This window comes from Eumetopias jubatus, unplaced genomic scaffold (assembly GCF_037043125.1).
Source record: "Eumetopias jubatus isolate StellerSeaLion01/CBP00866 unplaced genomic scaffold, mEumJub1_p1.0 scaffold_4, whole genome shotgun sequence".
Lineage (NCBI taxonomy): Eukaryota > Metazoa > Chordata > Mammalia > Carnivora > Otariidae > Eumetopias > Eumetopias jubatus.
This window is the reverse complement of record NW_028274810.1, coordinates 12,568,790-12,594,296: the sequence shown is the minus strand read 5'-3', so window position 1 is coordinate 12,594,296 and position 25,507 is coordinate 12,568,790. Positions and strand designations below refer to the sequence as shown.

The following is a 25,507-nucleotide window of genomic DNA, read 5'->3' as shown; positions in this document are numbered from 1 at the left end:
TCTTTACTATTAAAGTGGTCAACTTAAAACAAAACTTTTCAAAAAATACTTAGCTAAATACTTCCTCCAAAGACTAAGACCAGAGTACATTTTCCCTACTAGACTAGTTTGAAACAACCTCTTTGGTTCTACATAATTTGATACCAAATTATGTGTCGTAAGGTCCAAACCACATTAACTTCTGTTATAAAATATAGAAAGAGAAACACTCCTAAAAAGTGTTGTAAATGATACATTCTCAAACTTCAAATTCTAAGTTCCTCAGGTTGTTACACAAACTAAGGAGATAAACAACATAAATTTGAGCTGAAACTTGTGAAACACTGTAAAACTGCTACAAGCAGGAAGAAACAAAAAAGTGTGGTGGTTTCAAAATTGAGCCTTAGGTTACTAATCAATATATATGTATGTACTGTATTAATGTATCTAAAATAATTTTTTCTTTTTTATGAAATGTGCTTTTCCAACACTCACTGAGCTTAATGCCCATCTTTAATTACTCTTACTCCTATACCTCAATAAAGCTGGAAAAAAAATAATAGTTAATCTTGATGTCTCTGGCTCTCTCCTCAAAGTGTAAGAATGCAGTCTGCTCATCAATTTATTTTAGCAGATGTCACAAGCTATGAGATTATTTACTAATCCAGTTTGGGGATTTAACATTTCCCATTCAGTTTCTTAAAGGAATGCAGCAGAGGTTGTGTCCTGGTCAAGCAAAGCCCATTTGCTGCCTGGTTGGGTTCTCTCCCCTTAGTGCCTTGGGCCTATATTCAGGAGGGTAATATTCTTTCTAATCCTCTCTAATCCTTGCCCATTTTTTTAAAACACAGTAAAAGATCACTCGCACCAGGCGGCTGTGGGAAAATGGACTCAAATAGCTGACCTCTGACATGACTCCTTATGTTCTTAGCAAGTGCACTAAGAGCTTCTTCAGTAGGAAGCAAAAAAAAAAAAAAAAAAAAGCAGCAGTCACAATGGAATCTCCATCATAAGGGTATCTCATTTTCAGAAGAAAACTGTTTTAATATGTAAACCAAGTCCTTTCTATTAAATTTCTACTTCATTTTACAGGTAGAAGAGACAAAGTATCCCAAATTATTTTCAATGAGTTTTAGAACCCTGAAACTTTAAACTAAACGTACCTTGGTAGCCACTTAGCAATTGGTAAGCCAAAGATATTCACTTAACAATTATTCAGTCAAACTTAGAGAATATATCAACTAATTATGTTAAGAAAATACTTTTTTGAACAGCAACTATATATTTTCAGTTTAATGATCTGAGTGACAATTCAGATAGTAGTCAAACATATGGCATGTTTATTAGGAATTGACTTCAGGAGTTTCTATTTTAAAATCTTTGCCATTTAATCATTAAAAAAACATCTTCCTTATGCTATCTTATTTTTCATTACATCTCACCTACAAGCAAATGTCCTTTCCAATTTGACTTTAAAACAAAGCAATTCTTATGTTTCAGTTTCTAATAAGACACTGAAATAAAGTTCCACTCTCAAAATATAAGGGAAAATTTTCTGTTTAAGGAAGATATCTTTAAAATAGGTAGTTAGGGGCACCTAGGTGGCTCAGTTGGTTGAGCAACTGCCTTCGGCTCAGGTCATGATCCCAGGGTCCTGGGATCGAGCCCCGCATCGGGCTCCCTGCTCGGCGGGAAGCCTGCCTCTCCCTTTCCCACTCCCCCTGCTTGTGTTCCCTCTCTCACTGTCTCTCTGTCAAATAAACCCCTCTCTTGCTGTCTCTCTGTCAAATAAATACATAAAATCTTAAAAAAAATAAAATAAAATAGGTAATTATAGGATTAGAACTTATTTTATTTCCTTCACAAACTGCTACTCAGGAATTTCTGCTACCCAGCATAAGCTGTAAGTAACTACACAATAGAAACCACATCCTTCATATTCTGCTATAGCACCTGGCACACTCCACTCCCAAAGTAGGCACTTAGACACTTACTAACTGACCTGATCTGATATATATAGCTAAAATGTCTTCAGACTCATGTTTATATTTCAGTTTTTTCTTAAAGATATTTTTTAACTCTCTGGGCAAACTGAAAACAAAACAAAACAAACTTTTGCTACCTAGACTTTATTTTTCTGTGAATAAGAATATGAAAGGTTGAAAACTGAAGAGTGGTTGGTTTGGTTTGGGTTTTTTTCTGCTTTTGAAAGTACATGCTTAGTGCATAAAAATTCAAACACTGCAGAATTACATAGTAGAAATACTATATTAAAAGATTGGGGAAAAGGGGCGCCTAGATGGCTCAGTCAGTTGAGCATCTGACTCTTGGTTTCAGCTCAGGTCATGTTCTCAGGGCTGTGAGATGGAGCCCCACATTGGGCTCCACAGTCAGCTCGGAGTCTGCTTGCTCCCTCTGCCCCTCCCCCTGCTCACACTCTTGTGCTCTAAAATAAAATAAAATATTTTTTTAAAAAAAGACTGGAGAATAAAAGAATAAAGAGAAAAGGATAATCTAATTTATATTTGTCTGGATTTCTTTACACATAACATCCTTAAAAACAGGATCAAACTTTTATGTAACTCTTTACTTCACAATATATCTTGTACATCTCTTCTTATCTCTATATAGATCTAACTCATTATTTTTAATTGTTATATAGTGTTCCACTAAAAGCTGGTTATTTTGGGGCGCCTGGGTGGCTCAGTTGGTTGGGCGACTGCCTTCAGCTCGGGTCATGATCCTGGAGTCCTGGGATTGAGTCTTGCATTGGGCTCCCTGCTCAGCGGGGAGTCTGCTTCTCCCTCTGATCCTTCCCCCTTCTCATGCTCTCTCTCTCATCCTCTCTCAGGTAAATAAATAAAATCTTTAAAAAAAAAAAGCTGAGTTATTTTATAAGAAATAAGGTCATGCTGAAATTATACTACCATTCTTAAAAGGCCAAAAATAATTACATTAAGTGAAACTCATAAAACGTTAAGTAAAACGGCTTCAAAATTCCAAAAAGTGATGGGATCTAAAATTTTACTTTGTTTAACTTGGTTTGTCTAACTGAGGTCTTTATAGCAAAATAAATCTAAAGTACAGACATGTCTATTCACCAAACATCTACTGAATGCCTGTTATGTGTTAAGCAGAGTTTCAAACATAAAATGATAAGTAAAACAAGAGTTCTGCTTTTTAAGGAACTAAGAGACATACAAACAGACCAAAAAACAAACAAAACCAAACCAAACCCAAGATATGATTAAGGCATTGAAGGAATGGAGAAGAGAGAGCCATTTTCTCTGCTTGGGAAAAATGGTAAAGACACCTCTACAGAAGAGGCAACAGATGAGCAAGATCCTGAAGAATGAGTAGAAACTTGCCATGTAGAGAAGAGATTAAGCACATGTACAAAGGTAGGGAGACATGATAAGACATGACCAATCCAGGGAATAAGATAAGGAGCAAAGCAGAAGTGGCAAGGAATAAGGTTGGAGACAGATGCCAGGCCCAGACTGTGAAGGGTTTCTGTATATGCAATACTAGGGGCTTGGTCCTTATCTGACAGGTGATAGGGAACAAAGAGAGCTCTTTAAGCAGAGCAGCTTTGCTATTTAGGTAGACAACTCTGGTGATGGCCAGTATGGAGATGGGATTATGGCAGGGAGACTACTGAGACATATGTTTTAATCATCCTAGCAAAAGATGGAAAGTATTTGAGATTATTTCTATATCTTTACCTGTATGTTTAGAAATGCATAGAAAATGTCTGGCAATAATATAAACCAAACAGAAACAGTAGTTACATGAGAAAAATAGAATTGGGAGAGAAAGAATTGGATTTTTTATTTTATAAACTTCTGAAGGGTCTTATTTCTTTTTTATGAAGCACTCATTACTCTTATAATAATAATGATAATTTTTTAAAGAGCAGGTAGTGAGGGCATACACTGGTCAGTGACAGAGGGGATGGAGTAGATGGCTAGATCTGAAAGACATTTCAAAGATTATGAGTTGGCATTTTGGGAAGGGCAGAAGTAAAGATTAATGATGAGAAGATGATAGCGAAGCCATAAATCAAAATACAGAAATAAGGAAGGACAGGCAAATTGGAGAAGACACTTAAAAATAAGATTTAAAAAATTCAGTTTGAGGGGCACCTGGGTGGCTCAGTAGGTTAAGCATCTGACTCTTGATTCTAGCTCAGGTCACGATCTCAGGGTCATGAGATTGAGCCCCGCGTCAGCTCTGTGCCCAACACAGGGTCTGCTTGTCCCTCTCCCTCTGCTCCTCTGCCTCTCTCTCTCAAATAAATAAAATCTTTTTTAAAAAATTCAGTTTGAGACACACTGAAGTGGCTGAGGTACCTATCAGATACCCAGGTAAAAATTTCTACAACTAGATAGAAATACAAGTCTATAGACAAGGAAGGAAGCCAGAGTTAAAATATACAGGTTTGGAAATTATCAGCAAATAAAATATAGTTGAGGATATAAACCAAGGCTGGTACCTAGTATATGCTGCAGGACCTTCTGTATTACCTCCAAATCAATCACTCTACTGTTATATCTGGAAAAGAACCGAAACTGTTGGAACAATTTGTATCCAACTATGGATAATATACTCAAATGACACTCAAATCTCTTGCTTTTCCCTAAAAATTAAAAAAAAAATTAAAGCTATTTTCGAAGTTATAGTTAAAAAAAAAAGACATAAATGATGTATGGTCTGAGGCCTTTTTTACTCTAAAATCATACCTATGCTTACACTCAAATTCACTTTAATTTTGAATTGCTTTGATCTTCATAATTTATCTTTAGATTACTTCGTTTCTATTACTTTGTAAATCTTACAACAGCTTTTGACCAAAAGCAATATAATTCTGATCTGAAGTAATGATAATACTTTATAATCTTCCTCTTAAAAGCAGAGGTTAAAGAAAAATCTCTCTGAAGGCATCTGAAATTAAGGTACTTTGCTCTTGATCAGTCATGCACATCAAGAACCAATTTATCTCTGCAATTAGTTTTCTCAGTGCACATTCTATGAGATTGGACAGGCAGATTGAATGCAAAGAGTCCACATGGATGTGTATTAGCGGGGAGACTAAAGACAGTTCCCAGAAAGAAAGTAAACAGAACTGCTACATTAATAAATTGAAATAAAACATAATACTCCTGGCAGCTTCAGGAGCAAAGAGAAAGTGATCTTATGTTGAAAAGAAAAGGAAGGGAGACTAGAGAGGGCATTTGCCACAGGAAAACTTCTTTCCATATCATCCTACAGAGCAGTACCTCAAGAGATAAGCATTTTATATATCTACTCGTCCACCTAGGCCAGAGCATAACACAACAGAAAGGTATAGTGCTTTTCTGTGCCCTAAGTTTGGGTCAGAGATTTCAACACCACTTCCCATTTCTCCTTTGATTCCCGCCATACCACTAAGTCTCAATCAAGTGCATGTTTCCCGCTTTTATCCTTCATACATGCTGCTATAATATAGGTAGTTTGGTCAATGAAATGTAAGCTTGCTGCTAAAGAGCTGGTATCTTCTGTTAGTGGATGGGACTCAGAACATCCTACATGCTTTAATTTCTGATCAACCAGAATGGATTTTTCCTTTTCTGTATCAATTTATTTTTAAAATTCCCCTTGCATTTAAAGAAACCTCCAAGCATGGTCTGGTTTCTTGGCAACCCAAAATGGCTTTTTTTGTAAAATAAGAAATAATAATTTTTAAAAGCTACAGATAACATATTCTGAAACGTGCTCGAGTTTGTTATTTTGTTTTTAAATGTTCTACTTTACTCTTCTCTCAAGAGCTTATCCTGCCAGACACAAAATAAATTATTTTCAGGGTATTAACTAATTCAAATTAGTTAATTCCTGTCTCAATAACTTCACCTTTACCTTATCTCAACAAAATCCCCAAATTTGACACATGCTAAGGCCAATAAGCACTAAAATAATATTCACAAGAAAAGAGTGTGCACAGAACAGCTTAAACAGGAAGAGAAAATGGCAGTGGAGGTATAATAAAACAATACTCGCCATGATCAATACTCTTGCCTGATACTCAGACACTGTGTTAAGTGCTTCATACATATCATTGCATTTAATCAGAAGGCATGATACTTTCACAGTGCTTTCCATGCTGAGTCAAATTCTTTTTCTTTACTGAGGTATAATTTAAAAACAGTAAAATGCACAGACCTAACTCCTGCAATTCAATGAGTTTTGACAAATGAGGACAAGTAACACCCAAATGAAGACACAGAATACTTTCATCACCCCAGAAAGTTCTCCTTTCCAGTTAACTCTCTGCCTTGACCACCTTAGGCAAATACTATTCTGATTTCTTACCAGCACAGTTCACCTTTCAACGTCACATGAGTAGAATCATTCATCTTGTACTCTCTTGTACCATACTCTATTTTTGAGATTCATCCGTATTTTACTTGTATCAGTTCTTTCTTTTTATTGCTGAATAGTATCCCACTAAATAAATATATCACAATTTGTCCATTTACTTGTTAATGCACATCTGGGTTGTTTCCAGTTTGGGGCTATTATGAATAAAGCTCCTATGAACATTCACATTCTTTTTGGAAAAATATAGTTTCATTTCTCTTGGGTCTATACCTTGGAGTGGAATTGCTGGGTCACAGAAGTGAGATATATGCTTAACTTTATAAGAAATTGCCAAATAGTTTTCTAAAGTGGTTGTATCATTTTATACATTTAGCAGCAAAGTGTCAGAGCTCTAATTGTTATACAATCTTACCACCATTTTATCAGTCTTTTTAATTATTGCCATTCTGGTAGGTGTGAAGCAGCACCTTGTGATTTTATATTGCATTTCCCTGATAACTAATGATGTTGAGCACACCTTTATGTGTTTATTGGACATTCCAGTGTCTTCTTTTATGAAGTATCTGTTCAAGGCTTTTGGTCATTTTTCACCCTATATATATATATATTCTGAATAGGAATCCTTTGCCAAACCAATCAGTTGCAAAAATACAAACAGAAACTTTGATTTTTAAAAAAAAAAAATCAATGGACAGTATACATGTAGATATATTTCTGGACTTTCTATTCGGTGATTTTTTTTTTTTTTTAAGATCTTACTTATTTGTCAGAGAGAGAGAGAGAGCACAAGCAGGGGGAGTGGCCGGTAGAGGGAGAAGCAGATTCCCTGCTCAGCAAGAAGCCCAATGCGGGACTCGATTCCAGGACCTTGGGATCATGAGCTGAAGGCAAACGCTTAACTCACTGAGCCACCCAGGCGTCCCTGTGGTTTTGTTTTTAAGATAATTATTTCAGGGGCCCCTGGGTGGCTCAGTTGGTTAAGCGTCCAACTCTTGGTTTTGGCTCAGGTCGTGATCCCATGGATTGTGGGATCGAGCCCCACGTTGGGCTCTGTGCTCAGCATGGAGTCTGCTTGAGATTCTCTTCCTCTCCCTCTGCCCTTCTCCCCTGCACTGTTGCTCTGGCACGCACTCTCTCTCTCTAAAATAATCTTTTTAAAAAGATAATTATTTCAAATTTAAATATAAAAATAAAATTTAGAAGAATTTGGTGGTAGTATGCTTAGGAAACAAACCTTCAATGAAATATTGCAGCAAGCTATTTTTAGATTCTAAGTTAAAGCTGGACAATACTATTTTAACTGATATGTAAAGTGTCATAGGTCAACAATCACATCTATATAGGTCACTGACATTCATGGATTTAATACTTACAATTTCAATCATCTTTGGTATCTCTAAACATCCATGACTTATAAAGCCATCATTTTGCTAGGGCACAAATCTGAATCATGTGCTCTGAGGCTTGTGCACACATGTGAGTAACTTATCTAATGAGTAACCCTGACTCTTCAGTATTCACATCTCAGCAAGGTTCATGACCTATCCTCATATTTACATTTCAGGGGTGAAGTTATGTTATAGTGGTATTTTCAACTATGGAGATTCACAATGGTTTTGGACCGTATCAGTCAAGACTGTCAATAGCTTACCATAAGAATAATGTTAAAGAATACCTTCTACAATAAAAAGACAAATTTAAAAGTGTTCAAAGGATTTGAATAAACTTTTATCCAAAGAAGTCATACAAATGGCCAAAAAGCACATTAAAAGATAGATGTTTGACATCATTAGTCATTAAGGAAATACAAACCCAAACCACAACGAGACATCGTTCACACCTACTAGGATAACTATAATCAAAAGACAAACAATAACAAGTGTTGGCATGGATGTACGGAAGTTGAAACCCTCACACATTGCTGGTGGGAATGTAAAACAGTGCAGCCACTTTGGAAAACAGTTTGGAAGTCTCTCAAAAAGTTAAACATGGAATTACCATATGATCCAACAATTCTGCTACTAGGTTTATAGCCAAGAAGTGAAACCACATGTTCACACAAAAGCGTGCACATGAATATTCACTGAATAATTATTCAAAATAGCCAAAAGTGGGACCAACCCAAATGGCCATCAATTGATGAATAAAGAAAACGGAGTCTTATCCATACAATGGAATATTATTCAGACATAAAAAGGAATGAAGTATTGAAACATGCTACATTATGCTAAGTCAGACACAAAAAGGCCACATATTCTCTGATTCCAAATCCACAGAGACAGAAAGTAGATTAGTGGATGCCAGAGATTAGGGAAAAAAAGAATGGGGAGTGACTATTAATAGGTACAGGGTTTCATTCTGGGGCAATGAAAATGTTCTAGTATTAGACAGTAATGATGATTGTAGAGCCTTAAGAATATACTAAAAACCACTGAATTTTGTACTTTAAAAGGGTGAATTTTATGGCATGCAAATTATCTCAATTAAAAAAATACCTTCCATAAAACTCTTTGATGGTTGGATAATAAAGGATATGAGACACTAGAATGACTGAAACATGGTGTTGTGGAATAGTCAAAAGGTATGAAACATTTTCTACTCTTAAAAAAGAGCCTATTTAGGGCGCCTGGGAGGCTCAGTTGGTTAAGCAACTGCCTTCGGCTCAGGTCATGATCCTGGAGTCCCTGGATCGAGTCCTGCATCGGGCCCCCTGCTTGGCAGGGAGTCTGCTTCTCCCTCTGACCCTCCCCCCTCTCATGTGCTCTCTCTCTCATTCTCTCTCAAATAAATAAAATCTTTAAAAAAAAAAAAAAAGAACCTATTTCTATAGTAGCTGAAAGATGCACAATCTTTTTCTTGTTTGGCGACTAAAAAAAATTTTGAACCAAAGCCATAGCTAGGTAATGAAGAACAAGTCAAAACCCATGAAAACATGCTGTTCTAATTTTTTGCTATTACTATCATAGTTACTGTACACTGAAATTCATTCAGTAGATTAAAAAAATCTGTACAATCGATATTAATGAGATATCTAAAGCGAATTCATAGCCTGAAGAGATTTATGTGATCTTTCTCTATTGCGCTTCTAATAGTTTCCAGCTTTAACAAATTGCACAGCTCGACCTGCAGCCATTTCTGTTGTTATGTGGAGAGTTGCCAAAAAATATTTCCTGCTAAAATAGCTTTATCCTTTGTCATTTTGCTGGTAAGAGTCATACAACATTTGACAAATTTGTGTAATAAATTTGTAAGAATAAAAGATTTTATTTATTTATTTATTTATTTATTTATTTATTTATGTAAAGGTCACTGTTCATTAGGTTAAATAAGCTATCACAACCCACAGTTGAAGTCTGAGGAAGAAAACTCCTAAAGCCCTTTATGTTTGCTTGGCTCCAGCTCAAAGACAGGGATAGAGAACATAATTGGTGGAGGGGGGATCTGAATCAGTACATACTTCATCACTTGTAAAACGCTAGCAAAAATGGCCTTACAGACCAGAGCTCTCCAGTTCATATAACGCCAATGTTATTTAGGTGGGATATTATCCAAGTTGTTGGAGCTTAAATTTTCTCCAAAAAACCTTAATAATGATCCTCTTTAAAAATACCCAGCCTACAGTGTGTATCCACATACAATACTGTAAGGCTTATAGCACCATTCTACTTAGCTAGATATTTTGATAGAGTGGAACTGTCAACTGGCTTTGATGTTTAGCTGGGGGAAAATACTTAAATTTCTACCTACAAATAGAAATGATTTAAAAATGTTAAAGTATATACACATTATATACTAGTTAAATATATACTTATATTAAATTATATATTACAGTTTTACTGAGATATGTATTTCATATCACAGAATTCACCATTTTAAATATACAGTTCAATGATTTTTAATGAATTTATACAGTTGTGCAACCATCACCACAAAAAGCTCCCTCATGCTGGTCTGCAATCAATCCATGCTCCCATCCCCAGCTCCAGGGAACCCCTGGTCTGCTTTTTGTGTCTATTGTTTTCCCTGCTTGAGAAATTTCATATTAGTGAAATCATATAATATGTTGTCTTTTGTGTCTGGTTTCTTTCACTTGGCATAAAGTATTTGAGGTCCATCTATGTTGTTACAAGTACTTATAGTTTATTCCTTTTTAGTGCTAAGAAGTGTTCCATTGTATGGAGATAACTACAATTTATTTGTTCACTCACCTGTTTCTGGACTGTTTCTAGTTTTGGGCTATTGTGAATAATACTATTATGAACACTTGCATACAAGTCTCTGTATGGACATAAGTTTTTATTGCTCTTGGGTAGATATCTAGGACTGAAATTGATGGGTCATAAGGCCAGCATATGTTTAACTACAAAATTGTTTCCAAAGTAGCTATACTAATTTATATGCCCAGCAGCAACGTATTGTTTCTCCACATTTTGCCAACGCTTGATTTTGTCAGTCTGAGTATAGCCATTTGAGTGGGTATAAAGTAATATCATATTGTGCTTTTAATTTGTATTTCCCCAATGACTAATGATGCTATCTTCTCATGCGCTTATTACCTATTCATATATCTTCTTTGGTGAAGTGACTATTGAATCCTTTGCTAATCACTTTTTTTTTTTTTAAGATTTTATTTATTTGACAGAGATACAGCGAGAGAGGGAACACAAGCAGGGGGATTGAAAGAGGGAGAAGCAGGCTTCCCGCGGAGCAGGGAGTCCGATGCGGGGCTCAATCCCAGGACTCTGGGATCATGACCTGAGCCGAAGGCAGACGCTTAACCACTGAGCCCCCCCAGGCACCCCGCTAATTACTTTTTAATTAAGTTGTTTGTCCTCTTATTATTTAGCTGTAAGAGTTCTTTATAAGTTCTGGATATGGAACTTTAACAGTATATTTGCAAATATTTTTCCCTAGTCTTTGGCTTTCCATTTTCTTAATGACGTCTTTTGAGGAGCAAACACTTTAAGGAGTCCAATTTATCTACTTTTTTATGGATCATGCTTTTGAAGAAATCTTTGCCTAACCCAAGGTCACAAAGATTTTCTTCTGTTTCCTTCTCTAAGTTTTGTAATTTTACCTCTTACGTTTAGATCTATGTTCCATATTGACTTCAATTTTGTAAATGGTGTGAAGGAAGGGTCTGGGTTCTTCTTTCTTTTTTTTTCCTCCATATAGATAACTGATTGTTCCAGCACCATTTGTTCCAGCCCCATAAAAAAGACTATCCTTGGCACCCGTTGCCTTGGAATTCTTGTTGAAAATCAATTGATGGGGTGCCTGAGTGGCTCAGTTGGTTAAGCAACTGCCTTCGGCTCATGTCATGATCCCGGAGTCCCAAGATCAAGTCCTGCATCAGGCTCCCTGCTTAGCGGGGAGTCTGCTTCTCTCTCTGACCCTCCCCGCCCCTCAAATAAATAAATAAAATCTTTAAAAAAAAAAGAAAATCAATCATCATGAAGTGAGTTTATTTCAGGTTTATTTATTGTCTTCTATTGATCTATATTTTAATATTTATGCCAATATTATTTTAACTACTATAGCTTAAAAAGGTCTTGAAATTGGGTAAACTTGGGTAACTTCCAATTTTGTTCTTTCTCAAAATTGTTTTGGCTATTCTATGTCCTTCGCATCTTCTTATCAATTTTAGGATGAGCTTGTGAATTTCTACAAACAGGCCTGATAGGATTTTAATAGGAATTAGATTGAATCTACAGATCAGTTTGGGGAGAACTGTGGTCTTAACAATATTGTCTTCTAATCCACATACATGGTACATATCTCCATTTATTTAGGTCTTCTTTAACTTCTCGTGTGTTTAAAGTGGGGAAAAAAAAAAAGGATCCCGAAAAGCATTATAGACTATCTAGAGCAGATTCAATCTGGAGATTAATATATTTTATCTATCTAACAGTTTATTTATTTTCTTTTAAAGATTATTTATTTATTTATTTGCCAGAGAGAGACACAACGAGAGAGGGAACACAAGCAGAGGGAGTGGGAGAGGGAGAAGCAGGCCTCCTGCCGAGCAGGGAGCCTGATGCGGGGTTTCGATCCCAGGACCCTGAGATCATGACCTGAACCGAAGGCAGACGCTTAACGACGGAGCCACCCAGGCACCCCTCTATCTAACAATTTAATTTAATTAGGGCAATGCCTGGGATTTCTACTACCCTCCCTCCACCCAAGTGCCTCCAGCAGTAGTTTTGAAGACAAATGCACAATGCACATTATCAGAATTGTTACTGCTGAGAATACACTTTGCATGAGAGCATTTTTGAAGCAGAAAACAAGTCCACAACTACAGGGTGCAGATTTTGTTATTTTGAGTGGGAACTAAAAAAAAATTTTAGACACCTTAGGGATGTATTTAATTTGAATAGTTCTGATTAATAACTGCTGCTTACCTTCTCAAGGGGGAACAGATTTCTACCCTATCCTGGATAATAACAATAAAAATCACTTCTGAAATGTTCACTGTGTGTCAGGCATTCTTCTAAGCACTTTAAAAATATGAACTCATTTAATCTTAATAACAACTCTAAGGAATAAGGATTATTAGCCCCATTTTATACACAAGGTCACTCAAGTCCAGAGAAATTGAGTAACCTGTTCCAGGTCATACAGCTAGGAAGTAGTGGAGCCAGAATTCAAACCTCGGCAGTGTAGCTGCAGAATCCATTCTCTTAACCACTCTGCAGCATGAGAGAGCAGAGCATTTCATATAGAAGGATTTTCAAACTTCTGCTTCCAGTAATTGAAGACTGGATAATTCAGATCAACCCTCTCAAACAACAAAATATTTTTAAAAACCTAATCAAATACATCAGGGAATTAACAAAGGGTAAGGAATTAACACACAGTCCAAAGAAGGCAGCAATAAGAGAAGCAACATTTGCCAATTCCGGACCAGATGGCTAAGAGGCTGTTCATTTTTTATGCCAGTTTTATAAGGTTAAAGGAACAAAAGTCAGGAGTTCCTGGTGTTTTAAGAGTGAGAGCCTTGGTAAAATCCTCAGGATTAAACTGGGACCCAGAAAAGCTTCATCCTAGGAATAAGGGTGAACCAGAAATAAACCCAGACATTCATGGATTTCAGCCCAGTTTCTAGTCATCTGGGGAGACCAGAAAATATCAGTCCCTGAAATTGAATTAAGATGATTCTGTCCTGCTGGTTGCTTCTTCTAAGCATGTAAGAGCAAAGAAAATCCTCTCTGAAGGACGATACTATTATCTGAGGTTTCAAGTTATTTCTACATTTTTTTTACATCAAAATACCGGGTACGTAGTCAAAGAAAATCAGGCATAAGAGAAAACAAGACAAGAGGAAAAACAGCAGAAAAAAACACATTATAGAAACAGACAGAAGTTCCAGATATGTGGATTATCAGAGAAAGACTTTAAGATAACTACTTTAAACTATTTTCAAAGAGATAAAAAAGTATATTTTAAATTTTGGCAGAGAATCACAAACTATAAATAACACAGGAGATGTGAAAAATAAACAGAAATTAAAGAATTGAAAAATGTTTCAAAGGAGTGAAATCATAGAGTATGTTCTCTGGCCATAATGCAATTATGCTAGAAATCACTGATAAAAAGATAATCTTCACATGTTTGGAAATTAAGAAACAGCTAAATGGAATAAATTTATCTCTAAAGATATATTTAGAAAGAGGAAATCAAGATGGAAATTAGAAAATATGTTGAATTAAATTAAACAAAAAATACTGCTATCCAATGCAGTTAACATTGTACTTAGAGGTTTACCGACTTGAACAAATATTTTAGAACGAAGAAAGTCTGGAAAATAATGTGTTAATTTAAGTACCTATATAAAAAGATATAGGAAATAAAAAAATAATAAAATAGAGCCAAAGAAAGTTGAAAAAAGCCCATAAAGAGCAGAAATGAATGAAGCAGGAAACAAATAGTAGAGCAGATTGATAAAGCCAGAGCTTGGTTCTTTGCAAAGACTAATAAAATTGATAGATCCCTGGGGAATCTGGTTAAGAAAATAAAAAAAAACTAGTGTTAGGAACTAAACAGTGGATATCACAATTGATCCTGCAAACATTAACAAGATAACAAAAGGATTTTATGAAATCTTTGTGCCAATAAATTTCAAAATTTTGATGAAATAAATTCCTAGAAAAATATAACAACAAAAACCAACACAAGAACAAATTTGAATGTCATGGAATAGCTAAAGAAACTAAACTTGTAATTAACCTATTAAACTAATGAAATGAAATTTGTAATGAAAATCCTTCTCACAAAGAAAACTCCAGAATCAGGAGTGTCTGGCTGGCTCACCTGGTAGAGCATGGGACTCTTAATCTTAGGGTTGTAAGTTCAAGCCCACATTGGGTATAGAGAATACTTTAAAAAAAATAAAATCTTTAAAAAAAGAAAAGAAAACTCCAGAATCAGACAGCTTTATCAGCAAATTCTACTGATCATTTAAGGCAGAAATAATTCTAATTTTACATAAATTACTCCAGAGAATTTAAAAAGAGAGAGAAACCATTCCTTATTTTATAAAGCCAACAATAAAAAGTATAAACCAAAAGTATAGGAAAAAAACAAAGTGAACATAATTAATGTCAGAATAGTGATTACCTTTAGGCAGGAGGGACAGGTATAACCGGGAAAGGGCAGGCAGGTGGGTTTCTGGGGACTGGCAGTATTGTTTCTTGACCTCAGTAGTAGTTTCCTCTCATTTGCTTTATAATAAATCACTAAGATGCACATTTCTGCTTTTTACACTGCTGTATGTGTAATATAAGTCATAATAAAATTTTTATTTAAATTTATGGGACCAGTGTCAGTTAATAAGAGAATGGTATGAATATTTGTTGACTGTTCAGTAATTTTCTTGATTCTACCTATATTTACTCTAACAGACTTATAACTTCTACTTCTTGGAGATAATCTTTTAGAGATTAATCTCTTTAATGTTTACTTGCTTCCAAATTCCATTAACGCACATTATACTGGAATCAATAGTTATATTACATTTAGTAATAAAGGTACCTATTCTTGAATATTCTATACTTCTTAACATGAAGCATTACTTCTAAAACCCAAAATTTAATCTTGGGTGACAAGACACGAAGATTAACTAATAATCTGTATGTCTGCAGGGTGTACAATATAAAGACAAATGAGATGGGTATAGTTTTATCTGGGACTAAATAAACATCAACTCGGCATTTTTTCTGGGAACTTCCACATCTGTTTCCTATCATTGATTATTTTAATCTATTTGTCTTCAGTCTTTGTCTATCTAGCCCTAGTTCAAAACGCAGGCATCTGTCTAGATGTAAAAAGCTTTTACAGTAACGGGAAATTTGATTTAATGATCTGAAAAATGAATGATCTTTTATTACGACCACGCCATTTTATTTCTTCTCTGTAACTAAAGTAAAAGGAACTGCTAAGTGAACACATTTCAAATTTTATTTTGACAGCAATTACAAAGCCTACAGTGAACTACTACTATTCACCTCTCTGAATGTCTTTAAGATTCCCTTTACAGTCAATAAGTATCAAAATTTAACAGACTTGGGGTGCCTGGGTGGTGCAGTCGGTTGAGTGTCCAACTCTTGGTTTCAGCTCAGGTTGTGATCTCAGCGTCATGAGATCGAGCCCTGCCTCAGGCTCCGTGCTCAGTGTGGAGTCTGCTTGGGGTTCTCTCCCTCTCCCTCTGCCACTGTGCCCAACGTGCACGCTCATGTGAGCTCTCTCTCTTAAATAAATAAATAAATCTTTAAAACAATATATAACAGACTGAAATAATTCTGACTAGAATTATAGAGACCCAAACTTTGGTCTACATACTTTCATGAATTTGATAAACTCAAATAAATGTAGCATTTTCATCATAAAATTTCTCACTTTTGGAACATGAGGATTAAATTCCACAGCTCTATGAATTGCTTCCACAGCATTGATTTCTGCTGTGCTTAGCCCTCTTCTGGAAGCTGTTTCGGGAGAGAATCTGTAAGAAAACCACAACATGAAAAAATTAATATAAAAATCCATGGATTTTTATCATAATCTAACTTCCTGAAGCAGGGGTTTTTGGTGAAAGCCAAAGATAAAGCCAAATAACTACTAAACATGAAATAAAGCCCTTGGGTCAACATATAAAGAAGGGCAGCATAAGAAATGGAAATCTTCAAGTTTAGGTAGTGAAAGCCCTCAGAAGTCCACTGGCACGTTCTGGGAAAGGTGATAAAATAAGAAATGCTACATAGGGACATCCAGAGAATCTCATGAAATAGAGGTACATTCTTATAAAATTTTCACTGAGAGGAAACAGACTGAATATTCCATTCTAATTCATATCGAGGCATAGTAATTTAAGGCAAAAGAAAATGGTTGCCCTTTGGTTTCTGAAAATCTTATCTGTGGAATAAAGAGAAATTCATTAAGGACAGCCAAAAAGACAAGGGAAACAGAATAATGTAGAATTATAATCTCAGAACAGACAGCATGAAACTATTTCCCTACCACACACCTTATCATCATCATAGCTACAATGTACTCCACGTACACAACCATGCTACAGTATCATTATTCTCATTTTACAGAAAGGAAGAGACTCAAACTGATTAACGTGCCCAAAGTTCCACAGCTGGTATACGGCAGACTGTGAACTGGAATCCAGGTTTATTTAGCTCTAAAAATCATGCTCACTACATTGGTAAGAAGCCTCAAAGCCCCATGAGATCAAGGGTTATTCAAAAGGAAATAGGGAGGAAAAAGCATTGTTTAAAGTCAGTGGTGAAAAACAATACAGTTTTCCCCTGCGATCTGCAAGTAGAGCGTTCCTAAGAAACCTTTCCTAAGCTGGTATGGCGTAAAGGGGGAAGAAGCAATTACCATTTCATAAATGTGAGCATCCTGTTCGGATTTCTTTCAGTTAGCAAACACAGGTATTAATGTAAGTGTTTTATAAAAGTGAAGTGGCATAAAGTGAACTTTCAGATAGCAGGGGAAACCCGCCTTGAGTTTAGTAGTCTTTCTGAATTACTCTAGTTTTCAATACTTACTTATCTGAAACAGTCCTTGTCTTCAATAGTGCTGCTGTATAACAGATTGCTGCTGACTTTGGAAGGCTTATATCTGTAATTGTAATTTTCAACTTAGGTAAGAATCACAAAAAATATCTTAAGACAATTTTTAATAAGAATAATTCCTGGTACAAATTCAATAGATAAAAACTAAGATTCAGGGGGAAAAAAAAAGAAATATTAAAAGAAGTTAAATACAGGTAATACAACACGTGATTTTAATTTTTTCTTCTTCCAATGTTTTTGTATTTTCTACATTGTCTTACAGGATTTTTTATAAAATAAAAAAAAGAATCAGGAATTACAATATAGTTAGTTATACCAATCCTTTCTTAAAGAATGCCCAAAATAATGTTATCAGGAGAGTAGTACTAGTGAACTCTCTCGAAGTTTTAGATTCCAGAGTTACACCAGCAAATCGAGAACTAAAGAAATAAATTTGCTTTTAGCTTCTACAGGATTCTAGAATGGTAAAAACTGGGGAATCATAAAAACAGCTGAAAATACAGAAGCATACATAAGTTGTTAGTTTTATTTTATTTTGAATAAATCAGGTCCTATCTGATTTTTTGTATTTGATTGCTAAGCTTATTCACTGTATCATAAGCAGGCCACGCACCCAATAAGATTCACATGGAAAGAATTTCTCACAAATTTCTCCATAAGCCTACACTATTGTGATGCACTTGTAAGAATTCCAGATGTTTAAAAGAAATAAACTTCTCTTCCCAAGTGTGACACATTTCAAACTTTCCAAGTCATGGGTATTCCCAAGCTAATGGCTAGGAACTTACAACAGAACAACGGTGAATATGTGACCTGTACATATGTTATAGTGAAAGATATGACCAGCAAGATTATGCTAGTTAGGATGTTTTCATCTGGATGTTAAAAGCTGATGCCTCACTCAGAATGAGGAGAATGGTCATGCTTCTTAAAAATTCTCCCAACTCCATTTGTGGTGAACTGGCACTGTTTAGTATAATAATAAAAATAGCCAATATATATCGACTTCTTACTATTGGAAGACTAGTAAACAAAGAAATGGAATACCTGGATTTAAGTGTTAGCTTGCCACACTTACTGGCTGGGACCTTACCCAATTACTTAACCTTCTTCAACTCCAGTTTCCTTTTTCTAACAAGAGTAAACAAACTTGTCCTACCACCTCACAAGATTATTATACTGATCATATGAAGTAACAAATTATACTTTGTAACCAAAAAGCATCGTAAAAATGTTATTCTGAATTTCTTATACATACCATAAAGCAACTTCTGTTAACTGTCTCTGACACTCCAAAACAAATGAGGTACCATCCTATGTCCATAGCACCCCATACTTTTCCAATTATCTCACCTAACACACTATGCTTCAATATAACTACTATTCATTTGTCTGTATGTTCCTTTACTAAACTGGAAATCCTACAAGGACTAAGTCCATGTCTTCTTCTTCACCATTGTATTCCAAGCCCCTCACTCAATAAACAAATGAATAAATTTTTACAGAAGAAAAGTTCCTGCTTGTAGGCTTTTGCTCCCAAAAGTCTTGATAAAGAAAATACTATAACTTGTATCCATGGATTCTAAATACTGACTAGTAAGAATGGGAAGAGAAAATCAAAGAAATACCACAATAGGATCACATTTATGATTACATAACTGAAAAAAATATTTTAACCATGCTATCAACTAAGTCAATTATCACTCACCATCATATTTTGCTAGGACTGCCTGAACATCTGCATAGGCCTGTAATTCTAAAAGTGATTCTAGGAGATTCTCATGGATGTTCAACATGGTAAGAGGAGGAAATTCTTTCATCAACTGTACATTAAAAGGAAGAAAGATTAAAATTATAGCAAAGGAACTCAATAGAGCTGAATCTGATTCATTAAAGTAGAAATTCTTTAGTTTCTTAACAAAACTGTGGAGACTCAACCCTTAGAAGTACATGTATATTAATAAATAGCTTGTTATAAAAACTACCAATTAAAAAACAATGATTTTACATTAAAATAATTGGCAACTTAAACCACATTTTCAGTTTTTGAAGGAAGAAATATAAACATCCAATCATCAAACTTACTTACATCTCTCATTATTTTTACTGCTTCTCTTATTCTTCCTAATTTTCTTGCACACATTGCTAATCTTCTTTTAATATATACCAGCACATTGGTATCTCTTCCTATTTAAAAAAAAAAAATGACACAACTATCACTTTGTATTACGAAGTACTATTTCATTAACATATTATCCATTAACTGTAAGTAATTATTTGCTTACCCTGGAAGTTTCAATTAAAATTAAACTGTCAGAATGGAAGACTATTAATGATTATTGAATTTGGGTGACTAACATTGAATGGGGGTTCATTATACTGTTCTATTTTTGTATATGTTTGAAGTTTTTTATAGTAAAAGCTTAAAATCTGGGGGGTGGGGGGACGGGTTAGCCTGGTGATGGGTATTAAGGAGGGCACATTCTGCGTGGAGCACTGGGTGTTATGCACAAACAACGAATCATGGAACACTACATCAAAAACTAATGATGTAATGTATGGTGATTAACATAACAATAAAAAATGAAAAAAGAAAAAAGAAAAAAATAAAAGTTCAGTCTTTAAAAAGCAAAAAAAAAAAGCTTAAAATCTCTCTCTATATATATAGAATTACTTTTGCCTCTAAGTAATCTGAATACATTACATATAAATTAATCAGTTTAAACTTGACAACTATATTTTAATATTAACATAAAAGAAATATACACATTAATAGGAAAAACTAATTCTGACCTATTATTTTGGGTTTCTGCATAAACAATCTATTATTTTAATATTCTCTATTGTTTGAACTGACAAACAAAAGATGTTCGAAACAAAATCTCCATGGCTAGTGTGAACTTTTGCTCAACAGCTAGTAATTAACAAACTATAAAACTCTGTCTAGTAAGAGCTCACAAATATTTCTGTAACTATCTCAGAATCATATTTGAGATATACAAAGACAAATGGCATGGCTTTTTCACAGATGTAGTTTCATTAGTTCCAGACTGCAAAATTATATATTCCCACAGTTGTGTGCTGTAACAACATACATTAAGGAAACATACCGTATACATCAATATTTAGTTTGGAGAGAAAACATTATCCAAATTTTAATTTCTACAAACAAAAGATTTAGAACTTAACTGCTAGCAGATAATGCATTATGTAAACATATTTCAATTTATTGCCTAATATCTGCCAAAATCATTAAACTAAAACCCTCTGGCCACGAAAAATAGCAGGAAGCAGCAGCTTCTACAGATTCTAACATCTTTGGTGGAAGTATCTCAATAGTAACCGAGAGAGCATCCCTAAGAAAGGAAAGAATCTCAGTTGCTTTGGCCCATATGTTCTCAAACATATCATAGAGAAAAGTCAAAGAAAGAAAGAATTGATGCCACATGTAGAGCTGATGTTATACTAAAGGGGTTACTTCCTGGCACTGTGTGGAGGTACATACAGTCTGAAGGGCACACCAAATGATGTACTTCTACTACTGCTTGGGGGGAAGGGTGAGGATAAAGGTAATAGCTGCTTATCATTACGAGAAGGCTCTCCTGAATCCTGGATATTTTTGAGTTGTGCTTCTCCAATGACTAGCCCAATTCTCACATGAAATGAATTACCTTGAGTCTCAAAGCAGCACATCTCTCAATAACCAAAGCACATTTGTTCCGTTCCGCAAGCATTCTCTAGCTAATGCCTATTTGTCTTGCTGGCTTGTAGACATAATAGATAGATTAGTTATCTCTTATGAAAAGAAGCTAACTTCTAAGTATTAAGGGTTGTTTTCATTATTGTTGTTGTGTGTCCTAAAGATAAAAGAGCCAACTGCAGGAGCTAAATAAAAGACAGGTAAAAATCAGTTCAAATTTGCTTACTCAGTTGAGCTTCATGCTGAGGACTTTGGTGCTGGCACTGCTGTGACCGCCTGTAAATTGTTTCTCCTGCCTTGAGTGCCTGTTTAAATAATCTTTCAGCATCTACAATAGTTGTCGCTTCTTCCTCAGCCAGTAGAACGTATGCAGTGGCGCAGCTATGAAGAAAGCAAGCAAGGCAATTTTAAGTAAAATGGTGAAGAAGTATTTTCTCTTGGATATGCCCTTTGTTCTGCATCACATTTCCCTACCTTTACCTACACTTTCCATCTCTTGAAGAAGAAAAAAAACCTTCACTCAATATTCTAATTTATTAGGGGTATATTGGTATGTTTTTTATGTGTTTCCACAGTTTTTCTCCTTTCCTACTTTTCTTCACTTTATTTTCTATCTGCTTTACTTCTCTATCTATACTCTAACTGCTTGTCTCATATTTTCCTTTTGTGAAAGGGTGGAAAATAAGATCTATAAAGAATTACCTAAAAAGTAGTTCAAGGGACTATATACTCTAGGGGTCATGCCTGCTCTTAGCTACTATATACTTTGTAATATGCCCCTAACAGGGGCAAGTATGGGAGAGGGTGAAGATTGAGAAGAAAGTCCCATGGCCAACTAGGCACCTTTAACATTTGACTTTGGAATATATCATTCCAGGACTATCCCTTTTTCCCAACCCTGAGCCTTCCTTCTGCGTGCTGCCCCATCCTCTCTTGGACTTAGCCTCAATCATATTACAGCAAAACTTCCTTGGTCTGAATTCTAGTCTTTCTTCCTACACTGCTGCTCTTACTCATCACACCCAGGGTCACTCCAAGTTTCCTTTCTTCATCCCACAAAAACACAAAGATTTCTCTTTGTATCAGTTATGTCAAAAGCTGGATAATAAGGTAAGTTAACTTGTTTGGGGGTAAAAAAGAGAAACAAAAAGTTTCCTTTCCATTCCCAGAAACAGCAAACCCATATCCTAGTTCTTCTGGAGACAATGTCCTAATTCTGATTATCTAAGCTTGCACTGTCCAGTACTGAAGTTCTTCGCTACATGTAGTTATTGAACACCTGAAACGTGCCTAGTCCAAATTGAGATGTGATGTCAGTGTAATGTGCACACTGGAGTTTGAAGACTTAGAATAAGGTAAAATCCTTTAATAGTTTAAGAAATATATCAATTATATGTTAAAATAATATTTTAATATATGGAATATAGCTAAATAAAATATATTCGTTAAATTAATTTCACCTATTTCTTTTTACTTTTAAAATCTGGCTACCAGAAAATTTAGTTACATATATGGTTCATGTTATATTTCTATTGAACGGTGTTTAAACAAGAGAAGAGAAATTGTTGGCAAAAGTATAAGACCAGGCATGAAACAAAAATGATGGCGGGGGGGCGGTGCCTGGGACTCTTGTTTTCAGCTCAGGTCATGATCTCAGGGGTGTGAAATCGAGCCCTGCATTGGGCTCTACGCTCAGCAGGGAGTCTGCTTGGGATTCTGTCTCCCCCTCTCCGCCTGCCCCTCCCCCCATTCACATTGTCTCTCTAAAAAAATAAATAAATAAAATCTTAAAAAAAAATGATGGCAGGGGCACCTGGGTGGCTCAGCTGGTTGGGCGAATGCCTTCGGCTCAGGTCATGGTCCTGGAGTCCCTGGATCGAGTCCCACATCGGGCTCCCTGCTTGGCGGGGAGTCTGCTTCTCCCTCTGACCCTCCCCCCTCTCATGTGCTCTCTCTGATTCTCTCTCATAAATAAAAATCTTTAAAAAAAATAATAAAAAAATGATGGCAAGGTAGCTATCAAACAGCTGGGGACAAGGAGGAAATTTTGAATTCAGAAAATGCAAATCGGACCATTTCAGCATCCTTCAAATAGTACACTAAATTGAACTATATAATAATTTCACTAACCAACAGATTTCTCCATTACATATATTAGATTTCTCTGAAACATTACATATATTGCTGCTTTAAACACTAGGCTCCCAAACTGCGATTCTAAGCCCAATTCAAATGTTCTTAAATAATAAAATAAAAACATTTTTAAAAGATCTAGATGGGTATAAATTGATGCAATAGAATCAAAATATAAATATTTTAAATTACAGTTTAGCTATATGATAAAAAGGTTCTTTCCTCTGAGAGCTTTCCTGTATTTGTTCAAAAAAATATATACATAAGATTTTATTCATTTATTTGACAGAGAGAGACACAGTGAGAGAGGGAACACAAGCAGGGGGAGTGGGAGAGGGAGAAGCAGGCTTCCTGTGGAGCAGGGAGGCCGATGTGGGGCTCGATCCCAGGACCCTGGGATCATGACCTGAGCCGAAGGCAGACGCTTAACAACTGAGCCACCCAGGTGCCCCAGTTCAAAATATTTTTAATGGAGATGTTAATACAGAAATTAATTTTATGAGTATTGAATGAATCTGTTAGGAAGGTTGGTTTTTTTTTAATTAACATAAAATTCACATAATAAAATTAGCCATTTTAAAGTATGTCATTCAGGGACTTGTAATATATATACAAGGTTCACTCATGTAGCATGGAGCAGTATTTCATTCCTTTTTATGACTAATATTCCACTGTGTAAATATACCAATTCTGTTTATCCAATCATCATCAGCTGACGGACATCTGAGTTGGTTCCAGTTTGGGGCTATAATAATATTGCTGTAAACATCTGCTTTTAGTACTCTTCAGTATATGCCTAGGTGTGGAACTGCTGGGTCATATAATAGTTCTAATTTTATCTTTTTGAGGAGCTGCTGCACTGTTTTCCACAGTGGTGATACCATTTTACATTCCTCTGCAATGTATGAGGGTTCTTATTTCTCCATATTTTTGCAAACATTTGGTATTTTCTGGAGGTTTTTGTTTTTGTTATACCCATCTTATGAAGTGGCATGTCACTGTTGTTTTCATTTTCATTTCCCTAATTATGAATGATGCTGAGCACCTTTTCACGTGCTTATTGGTCATTTATATGAATGTCTGTTTGAATCCTTCTTTGAAGAAATGTCTGTTGAAATCCTTCATCCATTTTTAATTGGATTATCATTTTGTAACTGAGTTATAAGAATTCTTGATATATTCTGGATACTGGACTCTTATCAAATATGGCTTGCAAATATTTTCTCTCATTCTGTGGGTTGCCTTTTCACTTTCTTGATAGTATCCTTCAATGCACAAAAGCTTTTAACTTTGATGAAGTATAATTTATCTAATTTTTTCTTTGTTGTTGCTTGTGCTTTTGGTGTCATATCTAAGAAAACATTGCCAAATCCAGCCATAAAAATCTGTCCCTACGTTTTCTTTCTCTGTCTTGGCACTTAAATTTAGGTCTTAGATTAACTTTTATTTTGTTTTTTGAATTAATTGTGCATGATATGAGTTAAGGGCTGCTTTTGTATGTGGCTATCCATTTGCCCACCATCACTTAATGAGAAGACTATTCTTTCTCCATTGAATGGTCTTGGCACCCTTGTCAAAAATCAATTGACCATAGGGGCTCCTGAATGTCTCAGTCGGTTGGGCACCCAACTCTTGGTTTCAGCTCAGGTCATGATCTCAGGGTCATGAGATCGAGCCCTGCTTCAGGAACCCCACTCAGTGCGGAGTCTGCTTCTCTCCCTCTGCCCCTTCTCTCACTCTCTCACTCACTCTCTCTCTCTCTAAAATAAATAAATCTTTTAAAAAAATCAATTGACCATAAATGCATGGGTTTATTTCTGGACTCAACTTGATTCCATTAATCTAGATGTCTGTTTTTATGATTTAATTACTGCAGCTTCATAGTAACCTTTGAAATCAGGAAGTGAGTTTTCCAACTTTGTTCTTTTTCAAGGTTGTTTTGGCTGTTTGAGGACTCTTGTAATTCAATGTGAATTTTAGAATCAGCTTGTCCATTTCATAACAACAGCAATTGAAATTTTGATAGGAATTGGACTGAATTTATAGATCAACGTGAGGAGCGCTGCCATCTTAACAATGTTAAGTATTCCAACTAATAAACATGGGATGTCTTTCCATTTATTTAGATATTCTTTAACTTTTTCAACAATACTTTGTCATTTTTAGTGTACAAGTCTTACACTCTTTGGTTAAATTTATCTTTAAGTATTTTTTTTTTAAGATTTTATTTTAACACTTTTGATGCTATTGTAAA

The 25,507-nt window shown here is 35.3% G+C and overlaps 1 protein-coding gene across 1 annotated transcript in view; it reads right to left on the bottom strand.

The window, feature by feature from the left end:
* Positions 1-25,507, bottom strand: part of ST7L (suppression of tumorigenicity 7 like) — a 58,547-nt gene that overhangs the window by 11,992 nt on the left and 21,048 nt on the right. The window contains exons 7-11 of the mRNA XM_028101941.2: positions 21,347-21,501; positions 19,510-19,607; positions 19,129-19,243; positions 17,394-17,466; positions 16,234-16,336 (exon numbers count right to left, since the gene is read on the bottom strand). Of these exons, the coding sequence (XP_027957742.2) occupies positions 16,234-16,336; positions 17,394-17,466; positions 19,129-19,243; positions 19,510-19,607; positions 21,347-21,501 (544 nt within the window). The remainder of the gene's footprint in view (positions 1-16,233; positions 16,337-17,393; positions 17,467-19,128; positions 19,244-19,509; positions 19,608-21,346; positions 21,502-25,507) is intronic.